Below are 18,479 nucleotides of genomic sequence, written 5' to 3'. Positions count from 1 at the left end.
CCTGCCTACCATTATTAGGAGGAGGAGGGGATCCTTTAATAAAGTATTGAAATCCCTTGTGCCTGCTGAATCTCCCTTTAGCCTTATGGACATCTGTGAAGTTTTAACCAGTATTACCACGTATTCCTTTCTGGCTGGAGCTCCACTGTCGCTTAAGTCTCCAAAGCCTGCAGTGATTTACGTTAAGGCTGATCCACTTGTTTGCTTCAAGTTAAGAGCGACTGGAAGAGACCGTGCCAGGTAACCTTACTAAAGCATAAACACGTTGACAAAATAATTAAGGCAGTATAAAAGCTTAATTTACACTACACACATAAATGTTTTGGAGGAATTATACTAATGGACTAAACAAGTGGGGATAAGGGGATAAATTACAACATTCTAATGCAGCACATTGGTGTAAACATGTCAAGATTTAAGCAAAGGATTTTGACAAATGCATTAGATTTTGCCTGCTCTGGAGAAAATAGAAAAGGGTAATGTGAAAGAACTCTAACATATAATATTATTTAAAAAAAATAAAAGAAAAGAAACAAATGAATACTTTGTATAGGTCATAATGCTAACCATACATAGGGTGATTTATAGGAAGCTTTAACAAAGTTTAGAAGACCATTCTTTAAATATGTAACAAGTTTGATCAACAAGCAGCATCCAGGGTACCAAAACCATCTGATAGCAGACAAGATTGGAAATATAATAATACAAAACACAGAAATTTCACAGAACACTTACCAGCTAGCCTGCAAGAAAAGCAAATTACGCTGTCTAACAATATGCATTAAAGGTTTTACCTGCACATAACATATAGGCTGGGAAATATAGGCTGAAATGATTTTACAACTGAGAAATCTTCATCTGCAGACAAATATTTTTCAGAAATGTTGCCAATTTAATCTTTAAGTATACAGAGGAATTATCGCCTCAAAGATATGTGCAACTAATAAAAGAACAAATAGCTGAAAAGAATGAGCCATCACGTTAAAATTGTGCAAGTTCTGTAAAGTGATTACAAAGTATGTCCCATCATTTTTATTTATTTTTTACCTTCCTAATGTCCATCAAATCTTTTTTGAATCTTCCCCAAAATTGAGCCATTTACCTATATCCAACATAGATTTTATGGGTTATTTAGATTTGTGTGGTGCTTTTGAATGCTTTTCCAGTCGGATCTTTGAAAACATCACAGAAGTGCGAAGTCAGTGATGTGATCACATCAGACAAGGTTAAACCAATGGTACCCCAAGTTACAGGAGATAGAATGACTGGCACTCAGTTAAATGTTACCACATTATCATTTGTAGTCTGGTTGTTGAATTATCATGCTGTTATATGAATATGTTTTTAAATGTTTGCATTTGTATACCAGTCATTCTACTTTATCATTTGCAAAATCTCTCCAATATCAAATTTACCTTTTAAAAGAAAACCATCAGCAATAAAATATAGAATCTGCCATTGTCAACTTGCTTTTGAAGGTGCAAGTTTATACTTAAAAAAATGTAAGGAGCCAGGTGGAAAAGCTGCATTGTTATATAGGTGTGGTAATTGTGCAACCATGTTATTGCCCCTGTACAATCTGAAAGTATGAAATGGTGCCTGAATAAATATGTAATAGCGTGTAGCTATTGAACTGTTTTGATTGCATGTGTGGGATGCTAGATTTGGTGTTTTTATAGTAAAGAGCTTTCCAGACTCAAAAGGACAATGGTTTTATTATCTTAGCTGCATTAAAACACTGTAGCTTTCCATTAACACATACGTAAAAGTTAGTTAAAAAAACGGAACAATCATTAAAAAATAACTGATTTTTTGTGTGGTGATGAGTATTAGCTTATCTAGTTTTAGTAGTGGGGGGGTAATTTTAAGCCAAGGATTTAATTTAGGGGTTTGGTTCACGTTAGAGGTAAGTTGGTTGAGCATGTGCTAAAGTACATGTAAAACCCAAACTTTCTGTTTTAGTTTGGATTCAACTGGTGAGGAGTTAATACCTCTGTTAGGGTGCTGTGGTGATTTACTCTCTCTGTTTGCCTTGGAGATCATTGTCACTGGGGCTGAAAGTGATAGGAAATCCAAAATCTTTGAGTTGTCACCGAAACAGAAATACAGGACAAGTCTTCCAATAGGGAAGGTCCAAGAGGAGATTGCCGTTGCATTGGAGAGATTGCCTCTAACCTCCTGTTGTGTCTAAAAGACATGAAGTAAAGGTAGATCTTCCCAATGGGATACAGATGGCAAAAAACATGGGGTTAAACATGTTATAACCATTCCCTACTACAACACTTTAAGGGTTGGGTTTAAAATAGATTAACAGTTAGTAAGCCACTATTTTTTTTTTGGTGTGACAACAGTATACTGCATGCAGTATAAGTTTTCAGTGCTCCAAATTTGCATGATACAATTTCTGCCATCAAATCTCTCATTGCAAAAACTACAAAGCCAATTTTCAAAGCAAACTTTCAAACATCCATTGAACTTGTCAATCCCATTCTAGTGAGTTAACAATTCTTTTGCTTTTAGCTACAGGGATTGCATTCCCATGGCAAGAGCACCAGCAAGTGTGCAGCCCTGTGCTTATTAAACCAGTCTGCAGGGCTATCTGGCCATCAGCATCAGACTGCCCTCATTTGCACCATTGATGCATACTTTGTTAAAAATAGTATATAACACTTTGTTTAAAATAGCACAAAGCAACCCCCCTCCACACACATACACTGTTCTTCACATAATAAAAAAAAACCTTTAAGTTGTAAATAAATATCAAGAGCTTTTTTTTATATAAAGTTTTGTTTATATGATGTACCTCATTTTTATTTAACTTTCCTTGAAAAGAGCTTCGATAGATCAAATTCACCAGGAAAGAAGTGGGCAACCAATTTAATGCCTTAATTATAGTCCCGAATTATGAGGAACTGTTTTGCCGGGAGCATGTCCTATTTAACCGCAAATCCCAAATTTAAGTTGCTTATGGGCGCATATGAAGCACACTTAAAGGTCTTCTTTGGGGTACCAGCCTGTATGCCTAGTGTTTTATGTTTTTGATTGATGGAGCCACACCTATTTCTTTTTGTTTTGTTTTTTTAAATACTTAGTATCAAGCAACCTACCTGCAAAGCAATTTATTTTCGGTTATCTTTTTCTAAAAGAAAATAATTTTAAACTACACTTGGGATCGGAGTGGATCTGGGAACACAGAATAATGGTAATTAACCCAAAAAATGGAACAGTATAAATTAACAGTATAGGAGTGCCATCAGAAGTATCAAAATTAGCCTAACACAAATAAAAGGGTGTGCAAGGAAGTATCCTTCTTACCATCTTGTCTTGAATTGTAATTGTAATGTCTTCCTTATATTGTAAAGCGCTGTGCAAACTGTTGGCGCTATATAAATCCTGTATAATAATAACAATATTAATATAATAAGTATATGTGGATCATCAGAATATAGGGTAACAATGGTAAACAAAGAAAACCTGTACTGTTGGGAATATGACCTCGCTGACCTCGCTGACCTCTCCTGAAAATGCTAATTGCCTCGCCGTCATGCTGATCTAATGGCTTAAATAACCGATTAATTTAATAAAGCAGGCCATACACATTTATTTTTTCTTGGTCAGCCCATTGGCTGAACGAGAGAAAACTGCTTTACTGTAACTTTCCTGAGCTGACAACCAGTTAGAATGTACAGAAGGAGGACACCCATTAATTTCCATTAATCTTTCAGAACTGGTATAGCAATGCCAACAACTAAATACGAGAAGGCTCATATCTGAAATGAACCATGCTAAGAGATAGTTCTGGCAGGGGGCCACATAAAAACAAATTTCTCTAGTCAGCATGGAAAATAATTGCAATAATAATGGTATGAAATAAAAATGCCTTAAAGCTGTATAATAACTCATTTGTAGCTCATGAAATGTCCTGATTGCCATTTCTACCCTACCTATTGTTAAATCGCCACTGTTTAGGAGGACCCTATTACTAAATGCATTTACATCTATGCATGCATGTTACTACAAAACATGGTCCATGCACCAAAATATGCACATGGCCCTACACTTTTCATTGTACCACAATACAGTGCAGGTCTCAACTGGAGTATGTATTTGGTTGGTTTGGCTTGGTGCAAGGATTAAATGCATTGTTCATGTTGGAAACCACTGGAAATGAATGGGTGCATCTACAGAATGCATGCACAAGGAGTTCATGCATGATGACATACATGTGTTGGAGTCTAAAAAGATACATGCCCTAAGAGGAAAATGTGGGTTGCTATTGCTTACTTTCTGAGAATGCTACTTGCCTGGCTGTCTCTGGAGCATTTAATACTCTGAGTCACTGACCTGGAAAAAGTATGCAGCAGAGTTGGTGACAGTGGAGTCAGAACTTCTGATCTGCATGTTGCTCATAGTCAGTATGTCAGAAAGTACTAATGACAGTGGATCAGCATGACATGTCAGCCATCTAGCATTTTTAGAAGGAACCTTCAGAAATGACAGCCTACAGGTACAGGTTTCAGTTCTTCAACACAGCTAAGCTCATTGTTACTGTTTGTCAATATGTGTAAAATTGGCATTAATTAGTTGCTCTATACTTACAGTTACTTAACAACAAGATTAAACAATCATTTTAGAGGGATTTAAATCAGAAACAGGTAAACACATATTTGTTTTTGTCTAACTAATAGGATATAATTAGCAGATCTTCCATTGTGGGGTAAAAATTAATCATCCCCATTATCAGTGGGGACACAATAGGACAATCTGCCATCTGCAGGGAAGGACACTGGGCTCTGTACCTGGCCAGCCTTGCCTCCTCTCATCACTTCGCATGTGCAAGCTCCCTTGTGTTCATTGCTATTGTGCAGAAACAACACACTGGCTGCCTTTGAGTAATGATAGAGGAGAGGCTTCCTGGAGACAGAGGCTTGGGCTGTTCTGCCAGGGGATATACACCCACTTCCATTTCACCAATTATAGAGGACACGGTTAATATGCATGGTCTGGCCCCACAGCCTACCTGTGAAGCATCCAATATTCCAATATGACGTCTCACAGCATGTACATCCCTCTCCTCCACTGCCAATCAGAGAAGGAGGCAAATATTTACTCATAGCCAAGTCACAGCCCCCTGCCCCCTGATGACCCAATAAAAAATAATGGGCAACATTATTTAGCATAGAGGAGCGGGGCTCCTAAAATACCATCTGATCTGGGTGTAAAATACTCTTGGTACGCAACTGCTGGTGTGCTTGCCACTCATACTGCCAATGAGCTTTCGCACGTTTCATCAAGGAACCCTAAAAACACAGGCACCATCCATTGTCATTACACTAACCTGAAGGCAATAACTATACCATTAGACTAAGAACCCCTCCACTAAAGCTGCACATTGCAGATAATGCGGAGAAGCCTAAATCATATGTGAGGCAAACTGCTTATTTAGAAAAAAAATAAAAAATCTTAGTATGTACAGGCAGGCTATCTGCCTGTCTGCCGAAAATCACACAACTTGTGGATAACAATTGTCTGGATCAGAAAGATCGATATGCACATATTTAGGAAAATAAAATATTAGCAAATTGCAGATTTTCCTGATTCAATCATTACCAATCAAAAAAGAGAACCCCAGCTCATCCACTTAAAGTTATGAAAGAGCTCTACCACATTTCTGGGGCCCTAATTTTGCTTCCTTAGGCCCCATTCACACCAGGGTGGTTTGGTTGCGCGGATTTGTCCTCGCTGAACCGCCGACATGAACAATCCCATACATTCCTATGGGGGACCGTTCATGCAATCGTGCACCTCTGCACAATCCGAACCACCTGCTGCCCAAAATGCCCCCTGAGCTATTTTTTTACGATGATCAGCACATTTTCCATATAGATTGCAATGGAAATGCACTGATCAGCATTTTTGAGCGTTTTTAATTGCGTTTCAGCTCTGAAACCTGATTAAAAACATCCAAAAACCTCCTTTAATAAATTGTGCTGAAACGCTTCCGCCCTGGTGTGAATGGGGCCTTAAGCTGGCCATGCACTGGTAGATTTGGATACGTATATACAGTAAGTACAAAAAATCTTGTCAAAACATTTAATAATGCCATCAGAGACTTGACCTTTGCTTGAAATTTTGCTTGATTTTAACATTTGATTTTGCAAATGAAGAGTTTCTCAAATGAAAACCACATTCACTGTTTAGAATTTTCATCGAGAAAATTTTTCCATCGTGCTCCTTTCATTTTTTTTCATGACTGCAGTGGAAAACAATCCTTGATTACGTCTAATTAACTATTTGAACATTAAACAAACATTCAGAAAACTATTTTTTTTAGCAAAAAAAAAACAAAGAAACTGGTGTATGGCCAGCTTTACTCCTTTACACAGCCTAAACACATTTCCCTCCAGCTCTCATTATCTCTAAAGCAGACCACTGAAATCACAATCTGTCACATTAGCATCATGCAGAGAAACAAAGCTAGTTTGCAGGCACCTGGAGATTCTTGCTATTAAGCGTAAGGGAGCCATTTTTGTCCACAGGTACACTTTAAGGCAAGAATGACAGAGGAGCAGAGATGATGTGTAAGATGGGAAGGTTCAAACAATAAAGTGGTAAAATTAATTTGGAAATCAGAGAAGAGAGAGTTTAGGGAGTGAAGGATGTTAGGGAGGAAGCTAGAGTGGTTTGTGCAGACACACAAGGTTGCATGCTAAAGCCATTTTTTTTCAGTTTTTGTTTTAGTACAATATGCCGCAAAAAAGGCAGTAACTGCATTAAAAGGCCACATAGCTCATGTTAAGTTTATGTAAAGCATGTTTGTACATCAAGAACTACTCTTAGTATTATTTCTCCTCTAGTGCTATTCAGCCACCCAGGAACACATGTCTTTGGACAATGCAAGGGTAAGCATTAGTGAGTAGGGAAAACAAGTTCATGGCTCATTACTGTTGTCATGCAGTGACTTCTGGCTTGCAACTCTTCGTAAAAAAGGAAATAGTGATATGAAGTTGAGACAGAGAGAGCAAAAAAATCTATACAAGTGCTTTGGATTTTGTGCTGAGGGGGTTGAAGGAAGTAGAGATGAAATTATTTAGGTTATAATTAAAATTACATGGCACATGAACCATCATAAAGCATTGGCCAGAAACTGCCAACATGTTAGCCGGGACCATATAATACTAGGTATTTGGCGAGTATTTCCGTTCATGTTAATAATGACACTTGTAAACAAGTCAATACGATTTTGTAGAACAATGGAGGAAGAGTAGAAATACTGAAAACTTGGAATAACGGCAATAGTGTTTTTAACTTTTTGATGGATATTTGATCTTTTACGTCTAGTCAAATTATGTAATTTTTCTTCAATATTCTGGTAAGAGGTAACTGTGAAAGTACTTTAGGAGTCGATTCCTACTCCACACCACATGTCCCACCCTTGTTTGTTTCTACGTGCTACTGTATATTATTATTTATACCGGTTATTACCTTTCCACAAAGTAGCACAGCTAGTTTATTTTTTTATTTCAAACAAAGCATTTTTTTCCTCAATGTCAGTATATTTTATTGGCCATACCTTATTCTGAAATAATTTCTAGGATGTTTTTGGACAAATGTGAAGGAGATCTGAGTGATCTAAGAGGGGACAATACACCATCATCATGTCCTGTAGAAGGGGAAGAAGATGAAATTCCAAAAAAGAAACATCGCAGAAACAGAACAACCTTTACTACCTACCAACTGCATGAATTAGAAAGAGCATTTGAGCGTTCCCACTACCCAGATGTATATAGCCGAGAAGAGCTTGCAATGAAAGTTAGCCTGCCAGAGGTTCGAGTACAGGTGAGACTAGCATAAGATGGGGAGGGTTATGTTCACTGTAAGTGTAATAAGCTCAATTTGTAGTACAACTATACACACACACAACAGAATACCAAGTTAATGCTATTTGCATCTAAACTGACCACATACCGTACCCAGATACACTTAGAAAAACTATGAGGTACATACTTATTGTTCATGAAGTTCCTTTGCTTCTAACAATAATTACATATGCAGATGGAAAAAAGCTGTACACTGTGGGAGCTTATTTTTCTCCCCAGCTTGTCATAGCAGCAATATTGTCTAGAGGCTGGAAAAACAGACATATATGTCAAAGGTGGATCATTTTTTTTTAAATGAAACAAATAATCTAAATTGTTGCTAGGGGTAACTGCTACAGTTTATTTTTCTCTAGTTTTTCTAAACCAACTTTTACCTTTTTTATTATGTACAATACATTTCCCTCCTAATTTGCAACCTGCTGCTTCTTTGCGGGGCCTGTTTATTCAGCATCAGCAATAAATGTATCATTATTTAAGACAACATACATTCCAGGTGCATTAAAACAAAAGGTTTGCACAGCCTCGTTTTTTCCCTTAACAATCAGCCACAGCCTCAATAGATTAGCCTATGTCCTGCCAGCATGCTGTAGAGTGGGACCCTCGCTCTCTTAGCTAGATCTTTAAAATCAGCAGGAGCAAAGGGTTTTTCTGCAGCAAGGCTCCCATTCTGCAGCTGCTGGCAGGGGGCAGACTTTTTTATTAGAAAAATGAACTGTAAAACAATTAACACCTTTGTTTTGGTGCATCTGGAAAGTCTTAGCTGATTTAAACTTTATGTTCAATCGGGCTACATGCAGGGTTATCAGTCATTTATATTGGTCCACATGTGGTCAGTATCTGATCCCAAACAGTCAAATTCTCTTTACTGTTAAAATAAATAATAAAAAGGTGACCATACCCTTTTTCTGATGCATTCCATTGTCATGGTAAATAGTACAAATAATGATAACGCATTTAAATGACAAGTTCCCTTTTGAGAAATGACAAGTTCCCATACGTGTACCAGCCTTTCTCAACCAGGGTGCCTTCTGGCATTGTCATGGGTGCCTTTTTTGCTAAAGGGGGCTTCTGATGTGAAAAGGGGACTCTGATTTGAAAGTGTCTTCTTTTATTATGTTTCTCTGCCTGGGATCCCTCCTTCAAACCAATACACGTCTCCTTTTTAGGATAAGGGTCTGGTATGGATTTTGGGGGGACCACATGCCATCATTTACTTTTTTACATTTTAGACTGCGGTGTCTCGAGATTTTGCATACATTTAAAAAGTGCCGTGACTGAAAAAAGGTTGAGAAACACTGGTCGATACTACCCAGTGTAACTTAAATTAACCTGGAAATCCCAAACCCAGCTTACCTAAACATGCTGGGCACACCCTCCTTAGCTGTTTCTATCTTTTAAGTGAACATTTACTTTGGTGCTGGCCATGCCTGTGCAATGAGCTCTCATAGACTTAATCTGGGCCTACCTCCAAGTGTCTCTAGCCTCAGAGTACAGCTCTATAAAAATCTAAATGCAGGCACGGCCAGCACTGAAGAAGGTAACAGCCCAAACGAGCAGAGAAGGCAAGGTAAAGTAAGAAAACAACTGTGTGGGGGATGCCTAGGTTAAGAGTCCTTATTTTTATTGTTAGTCATCATAATGATACAGTCAAGATGTCTTGCAGAACAGACCCCATACCCTTCAGGTCTATGTGTTTGTGATGTTGAAGCACCACACATCATTTGAAAAAAAAGTCTAATTAAGTAACCTGGTGGGTCATACTAGTAGGTTTATTTCATATGCAGTGGCAAAGTACAATGACTAAGTGCAAAAAGCAGTAAATATTCAGGGAAATAGGAAAAAATGCAGTGACATAAATATATTTTATGAATGATTATGCCATGTTTGTAAAAAAAATAATCTACACTGAGCAGCTGTGTCACAGAAGTACAACTGATAAACATATGATTATTTTATTATCATTCCCTTACTAACAGTACGTCTACGGTGCAGTGTGAGAATATATACTTTAAGATGTCCTTGAAGTATAGAAACACTGAAATAAAACAGGTTAGAATCATACCTCCTTAATCAGCCAATAATGATAAAACACAAAGTTTACCTTGAAAGTCCATGGTGTGTTCCATTATGTTTTACATTTGTTTCTCTAAATAAGATATAGATGTATATTATTTTATCAATCTGACCTCAGAACTACGGCTATGACATTTTATTACCCTGCATTCTTTACTATCTTACCTCCTTACTAATCCATAAACTGAAATATCCAATTTGTGGCCACCTTGATCCGATAATGGGATCCTTTTTATCTAGGAGCTGTCGTTAGGAGTGTTAATTGCTCTTAGCCTAATGCTAGAGATTTTCCCTCTCGCTCCCAACACCTGTCGCTGTACTAAATTCCAAAATACCCCTCTGATTTTTACTAAATACGCATAATTATTTTCATACAGGTTTGGTTCCAGAATCGAAGGGCCAAATGGAGGCGTCAGGAGAAGCTAGAGTCTTCTTCTGCCAAACTTCATGATTCTCCACTGCTCTCATTTTCACGGACACCGATAACTACTAATATTGGGCCACTTAGTTCATCTCTACCCTTGGATCCATGGCTCACCTCTCCCATTTCTACAGCCAGCAGTGTGCACAGCATACCAGGATTTATAGCACCTTCTCAAAACCTTCAGTCACATTACACTGGTCATACTTTTCTCAACAGTGCACCTACAATGACATCTATACAACCTCTCAGCAGTGGCCCCTACCAATGCATGGGAGGCTTTGTTGACAAGTTTCCCATAGATGAGCTGGACCGAAGTTCCAGCATTGCTGCACTTCGCATGAAGGCCAAGGAGCACATTCAGACCATAGACAAGACTTGGCAGCCTATCTGACAACTGCATAAACTTGAGTTATACCCAAAACTGAAGAACTGAACGCAACAATTAGGACTTAAAGTGGATTTGTAAGGATAAACGTACAGCTGCCATTGCTGACTATTTTTAAATGTGTAGACTCTTTCTTCCATATGAAAAAAATGACTACTTTCATCCATTTATTGGCTTCCCTACACAGTAAGCTTGACTGAATGTTAGCTCTAGGCCAGTCACTTACTAGGTAGTGAAGGCAAGATCATAATATCAGATACAGATTCTGCACAGTTAAAACCAAGCCAGCAAAGACAGCTCCCATATTTTGTTCCTCAGAGGTTTACTTTACCTATTAGATTTTAATCACTAATGAGCGTGCAATTAAACCTCTTGTTGGTGACTGCCTTCATTAAAAACAGTGTATTTCAAATGACAAAACTATTTAAAGAAGAATAAATTGCTTAGAAGTTATTAAAATGTCACATGTAGTTGAGTCCCTATTCAACAACATTGTCCCATTGGAGATATTAAATGTGGTATCTGGAATACAAGGTTTCAGAAGTCTCAGGTAATTTGCTGATCTAGTCTTTCCTGACATGTTTGAGACACATAAATATGCTAATAGAGAAACCAACGTGAAAATGCACTGTTCAACCAAAAATTTATTTACATTGGGGGGAATTTATGAATCCTGTCACATCATCTGCGTTCTTTAAACAGTAGCCATGTAAGCCTGCAAAAAATGTGTTGTTTCATTTCGTCTTGTTTCGTTATTTGGTGTTTCGGGTCTGAAATTCAATTTGTTTCGGCATTCGGATTTGAATAAATCCAAATTTAGTTAAATGATCATTACCAACTATAATTTGTTCCAGAAAAGTGTAATTACATGTTTACTTTGTTGCTTTTTAATCTCTGACACCACAAACAAACAAACAAACAAAAAAAACAGCGTTTAGGTCTGGTAGGAATGTTATGGGGGAAACCGTATGTTAAAAAAAACCCCAAAAAACCAACGTGCGGTTTCCCGGCAATTCATACCAGACCCTTTATGTCTGGTAGGATTTTTAGGGGGGGAACCCCAAAGCCAAAAAAAATAAAAAGGGGTCCCCCCTAAAATCCCATACCAGACTCTTAATCCGGGCAGCAGCCTGGCAGGGCAGGAAAGGGGCAATGAGCGAACGCCCCCCCCTTCCCTCCACCATACCAGGCCACATGCCCTCGGCATTGGGAGGGTGCTTTCCAGGGGGGGGACCCCCTGGAAAAGCACCTTGTCCCCATTCCGATTGGGACAAGAGCCTCTTCCTCACAACCTTGACCCAGTGGTTGTGGGGGTCTGCGGGCAGGGGGGCTCATCTGCATCTTGGTACCCCCTTTCATAAAGGGGGCACCCAGATGCCACCCCCCTTGTGAATGAGTAAGGGGTACTTGTACACCTACTCATTCACTAAAGGCTGAAAAAAAATTAAATAAACACACAACACCTTAGAAAAAAATTCCTTTAATTGAACAAAAAACACAAATTTTTGACAATTCCTTTATTTAAAATACATTTTAAAAATGTCACACAAAGTCATTCCAGCGTCGGCCAACAATTGAAAGAAAAACTCCCCGATGCAATGTTTACACCGGACAGTGAGCAGAAATAAACAAATCCTGCTATTGGTTATTTAAAATTGAAATACCCAATAGCAGGCATTTCAATGCATCCGAATGTCCAGATTTACAGAAATTCGTACGAATTTCAATTCGGAACGAAACGAATTGCACATGTCTAATAAACAGTCACAATCATCAATTCAATTGCATATTGCGAATAGGGTTACTATTGCAGTGCTTATTTCATTCATGAATCTCTGGCAAAGATAAACTGTTGCAAAATTGTGACTAAGTATACTGTCACACATTAGCGTTAGTTGCAAGCAAATGTAAACTTCATGAATAGGACAAATGTATCCACAGAGCTGATGAGATTGCAGCTGAAAGTGACATTAAACTCATGAAATAAATCTTAAAAATGCATTCCAGTATCCTATACCTTATTTGCGTATCACTCAGCTGTAGATCCTCAAATTATCTCTGAATTGATGCCAACACGGTCCTTCCTTCTGGGGGGTGGCTGCTTTTGTTCCACATGGTCCCTGTGTGTGTTGTAAAATAGCTACCGCTCTACAGCCTAGTGATACACAAAAAAGCTACATTTTTGTTAACAAGTAAGGTACTTGAATGTATTTTTCTCCCGAGCTAAGTGTCACTTTAATTGCTTCTCAGTATGTGCACAATCTCTTCCATGAAATGGCACAATCTCTTCCAACACATGAATATTTAACAAATGTATCCAATGGGCTGCTGGCACTGTAGCTTTTTAGGAGTTCTCCCAATTAACTAATGTTCGCAACAGACTTTACAGGACCATCTTCATGTTTTGGAAGAGATCATGCAGACTGACAGACAATTAATACAGAACTCCAGGCAAATGTTTTATTAACCCTTGCAGTGGGGCTACCTAAGTGCTAAAAAAAAAAAGTTATACTCACCCCAACCATGGAGCTGGAAGAGGAGAGAGGCTTCTGGGCCCAGACTAAGAGCAAGCTGGCTATAATGATCGGGTGAGTACAAGTTTTTTTTTAGCACCTGGACAAAAACGAGCACTTAACCCTTGCAGTGCGGGGCAGCCCCAATGCAAGGGTAGGGTTGATTAAAAAAAATTCCCCGGAGTTCTGATAATTACTTTAATTGTGTGTAAATTTACCCTTAGAGCTTTTTATTTTCTTTGCACTGATTTTAGAAGTGGTCAAGAGCACTTCTAACATTTGCATATGAATGGCAGAGATTTCAGTTGCAGAGAGATTTTCCCATCATGCAGTTATCATGCTAAAGTACTGTTGTATTTGCATTTCTGTCACAAACAGTCACAGAGCAGAAAAAGCCCCATTTTTTGTTTAAAAAAAAACAGAGCACCGCAAAAGGAATTTGTGTGCATTGTAGAAATGCATATAGGTTGGAAATGCAACTTCTTCTAAACAGACGCAGATGCATTAATAAATTCCCCCCCATTATATTTTCTGAAAGAAAAATAGCTGCTATGTACAATGTATGTCCTTTCCTGAGACACTTAAATAGATTCTTATGTTGCACTTTTTATGGGCTTTTAAAGTGCAAACGTATGCAAATGACTAAATACGCTATTGATATTGTACTGTTTTACCTGCCAAAAAACTGCAGTTCTTTTCAATTAGTTCTCTAATACAGATGCTATACAATATTTGGATCATTTACTTTTCCTCATCAAAGTCACAATACAGTTTGGTGAAGACTGTGATTGGATGATAAAAGAACAGCAGCTCATTTTCATCTTTGTGCTCTCTCCTCTAAACAGCAAACGCCATATAAAAGATTTACAGCACTATGCAATGAAGTGAAGACATATTGCGTTACATTGTTGCCCTTTCTTCTCGCAGTTTGAATGTTTATGTACAATGGCCTACCGCAAAGACAGATGAATGCAACACCTGGCTAAATAGGAATCTTTTATATCTGCTTATGTTCAAACATTTTAAAAAATGCTATATTATTTGGCAGGAATGCATAGTGGAACCTATTTCAAGGGTAAAAATAGGAGTTATAAATGATTGGAAATTTATCAGACTTCAGGTACACACTCTCCAAAATACTCATGCTGTTACAAGACTTTGTATCCCAACTTAAACAAACAAATGGGTTAGTTGTCCCTTAAGTGATATTTCTGCTTTTTGGTAGAGGTTTGAGTTAAACCACCCAAGAATGGCAAAAATATAACGTATATCTCTTAAAGACTTAATTGGTGACATATCTGCCCTTGAATCTCATGTTCCTTGCAGTTTCTGTGAGCAAGGTCCCCAGTCTCCCTGCTGGGTTTCTATTTGTTTTATATTATGGAGTGTAATACATGCAGTGCAGGAACTTGCAATAATATGTGGGAACACCCGAAATTCCCAAGGTACAGAGTTGTGAATTTTTGAAAGAAGATCCAATTGCTGAAGTGTACAAGTCATATAAGAAGCCAGGGACAGATTCAGCCCATTAGACTCCACCTAAAATAAAGATAACAAATTGGGTGGATTGACCTTTATGTATTTTATAACATATATCAGTATTTTAGCTTTTTAGTTACAGGACAACCATATGCACACCATTCCCAGTATTTTGTATATCCATTGAGCAGAATTGTATATGGTTATTGATTATGTAACACACTAACACTAAAAACATACTGTAAATGCATTCTATTCATAATAAACCTCAAGTCACAACTATCTCAATTAAAACAACTGATGTAAGTAGATATAACACCTAAGTCGTGTGCAAGCTGAAGTTTTGTAGTCTTGTTTTGCTTTGCCATTGTTCCAAGAATGGTAGGCTAACTGAAACAAACATTTGCCCTACTCATTAAATGCATCACCAAGGAGAACTGGAACAGTGCCCTTCCATGTGTATATAATTAGTTATTAAACTAAAAGTGTAACTACTGATCTGAAAACAAACTTTCTAATCCGCTTCCGTGGCTGCTGAATACCCAAACAGTGGCTGCATCTGATTGTAAGTTATTTATTTATAGTATAGATAAGTGGACTTCTGCTCCGCTGACAAATTGCCTGCAGATCAATTGCCACTTTGGTTAAAATTAAGTTGAACGGTGGGTCAAATTCGGTGGAGATATCGACGGGACCCAAACTGCATCTGGTATCGGTTCTATAGCTGGTCCCGAGTCCTGCCAATCCGGCAACAATGGTGTACAAACGGACAGATTATCACAGAATTGCCCCAGGTCTTGTGAAAACCGCTGTTTTCCCGTTCTTTCTAGCCATCAAACAGAAGGGGAAGCCCCATCTGTAATTGATGCCTGCTCTCTGTAGTACTTCCAAGAGCGGGCGCAGCACCCTGCGCCGCACCAGAGTCTCTCTAGCAAGGTCTGGGTAGGTATGAATGTGTACTCCAATAAAGTCCGTTTGGGGATGTTCTCGCAATCTCCGCAGAATGGCTTCCTTATCCGAGAAATCGGCAGTTGGCAGATAGCGTCCCTGGGTATATCTGAGGCCATATTACAGGGGTAAACCCGGTCATACAACAGGGGAACGGTAAGTTCTCATCCTAGAATGGTATTAAAGAACCCCCTGAGAGTCTCAGCCGTGGCTTCTGGCCACTGATACACAGGTTATTCCTGCGTCCTCTATTTTCTAAGCGATAAGACACAGTTCTCTGGGAGCAGGCTAAAGAATATACCTGCAGGGCCAATATTACCTTGACATGGGAGTCCAGACGATTTTCCCCCTCCTCCACGCATTGGAGCAAGTGTGTTACTTCCCCCTGAGGGACCGAATGTCCGACTTCAGGGATTACTCGAGGCGGGTAAACATAGTTGTGAGTTCCTCCTTGGTCGTGAGAGCCCTCATCAGCTCGTCCATGGAGGGTGATGACGAGCTATGCTCCCGCTCGTCCCCTGTCTAGGATCTGGAAGGAGGTGAGTCTACAGCACGGTCCCATGAGGACGATCCGAAAGATGGGTCAAGCCGGGCAGGGGAGCTCCGCGGTTGGTTCTGGGAGGGGGAAACCAGGTGGCGAGTCATTACACGCCGCCTGGTTTCCTGAATGGGACTTCCGAGTGGCGAAATAAAAATATTGGTACTCATACCGGTGCATCTGCAGCAGACCTTACCAATCAATCACAGCCTCCTCCCAGCAAAAAGGTAAGCAGGAGAGGGGGCTCTGTATTTTATAGGTGGGCGTGCGGGGGGACTGGGATGGTATTTTACATGGTGGCAATCACATAGGGGGCTTCTTAGCCCCCCCATGTGATAGCAATAAAATTGTGTAAAAAAAAAAGTTATACAAAAATTAAAATCATAAAAAAATAAAAGCATTAAAAAAAATTAAAAGCAATTTTTTAAAAAAAAGTCCTCCGCCCCCACATACACACGTAGATAATCGTCGTGTGCACCTACGTGCGAAAACGATTGTTGTTTTTGTGCCGCACATGTTACATATAACCGCGAACGTCGGAGTGTGAGCAATAATTTTAGGGCCATTAATTACTGATAACACTGGTCTGATGAGCGGTAACAGTTTTAAGCGTCGCCTATGGCCAATTTTCAGTGTGGTCGTTTGTTTGCGATTTTGTGGGCGCACGCAATTTTAATGCTTGACATATTTGGTGTCTATTTACCCGACGTGACCCCGTCTTATATTTTACCAGAAATATGGGTAAGAATAGATGTTTTATAACATAACTAAAACATTTTTTTATTTGAAATTTACGCTACTTTTTTTCATTATATAGTAAAAAATAACCCCCCCAGTGCTGATAATATACCTCCAAAAGAAAGCTCTATCTGTCCCCAAAACTTTTTAACATAATTTGCAAGGCTATAGTCCGGTCATGCTGACTGGTGAGATTTTTGACCGACTGGTGACACCCTAACATTTTTAAAGCCCTGCCTATAAGTGTCCAAGACCATTGCACTCTAAAAATGGCTTCCACTGTACATTGCATAACTTTTACAACAGCATATAATAACAAAGCGCTCCTGATAGTAAGGAGCAGACAGGCATAGGATGGAACAATATTATGCAAAACAATGGGGTCAATTCACAAAGAGAAAGATTATTTGCTTTCTCTAGTTGTTAATTTACCTCTCCTTATTTTTCCTTTGAAAACATGGTATTAACGAAAGTCCCAATTGTAATTTAGCATGCTCGTTAAGGCTTCCGACTGAAGCTGGAGTTATTTTTACGTGTTCCACGTTATTTTAGTAACTGAAGCAAAAACAATTCCCCTCAAAAGTTACTTTTACGTCTTAAATCATAGAATTAACATTTAAGGTGTTAAAATACGGTTGACTAACGCATTCTTGGGTCCGCTGCTCTGTGGGAACAATAGCCAGTAGCATTCCTGCTTATGGCTATTTCAAATTGCAATAACCAATAGCAGAACGGTTATTGCTCCTGCAGAGGAGAAGACCTGAGAGTGAAAGTTCTCACGCAGGCCCTCTCCTCTGCTCATTGAGAGAAGGTAGTGGAACAGCCAGCCTGCTTTTGGCTATTTCAAATTTGAAATAGCCAATAGCAGACTTTGTTTATTTTTCCAGAAAATATGAAAGCAGAAAGGAAGCACCACATCCTAGCACATTATCTGGGTGGATAAGGGGTTAAACAATGCAAAACCACAAAGTTGCACTCACAGAGATGGGCAGAGTGTGACTCGTACATCAACTGGTAGATTTTGGATACATTGCATCACTTATTTTAGCTGCTACATGCAACTCTCACTAGATGTATATTATAAATCAGGTGATGCAGGGAAGGCTGTGAATGGCAACATGTATGAATAAAAAGAAAGACCATTGCCGATAGTGTATAAATCCAAATTAAACCTTATTTAAAGGTGCCATTTACAGATACCCTCTGGACACGTTCCCGTAGCCAGTTCTCTATCCACATACACAACACCTCATCTATGCCCATAGCCCTCAGCTTGTGTAGCAAGCGTTTGTGTGGTACCGTATCAAAAGCCTTTGAGAAATCCAGATATACCACATCTACTGGCTTACCTCCGTCCATATCTCTACTTACCCCCCTAATAATATTTAATAAAAACACAGGCAAACGGTTCCATCTTCCAAAAACTGCAAAAAAAGAGGCTTCACTGCCAGAAGTTATCAATTCACCTCAAAAATCTCCCTTTCAAAGGCAGAAAATACTG

General features: G+C 38.9%; 1 protein-coding gene across 1 annotated transcript; it reads left to right on the top strand.

Annotated features, from left to right (window-relative positions):
* Positions 1–7,596: 7,596 nt before the first annotated feature.
* RAX2 (retina and anterior neural fold homeobox 2) lies at positions 7,597–10,777 on the top strand. Its single transcript, XM_018562206.1, has 2 exons — positions 7,597–7,839; positions 10,331–10,777. The coding sequence occupies exons 1-2, from the start codon at positions 7,597–7,599 to the stop codon at positions 10,766–10,768; spliced, it is 681 nt and encodes a 226-aa protein (XP_018417708.1). The 3' UTR covers positions 10,769–10,777.
* Positions 10,778–18,479: the final 7,702 nt, after the last annotated feature.

The sequence above is a fragment of the Nanorana parkeri genome, unplaced genomic scaffold (assembly GCF_000935625.1).
Source record: "Nanorana parkeri isolate BGI_ZX_2015 unplaced genomic scaffold, ASM93562v1 scaffold565, whole genome shotgun sequence".
Lineage (NCBI taxonomy): Eukaryota > Metazoa > Chordata > Amphibia > Anura > Dicroglossidae > Nanorana > Nanorana parkeri.
This window is presented reverse-complemented; position numbering and strand designations above follow the sequence as displayed.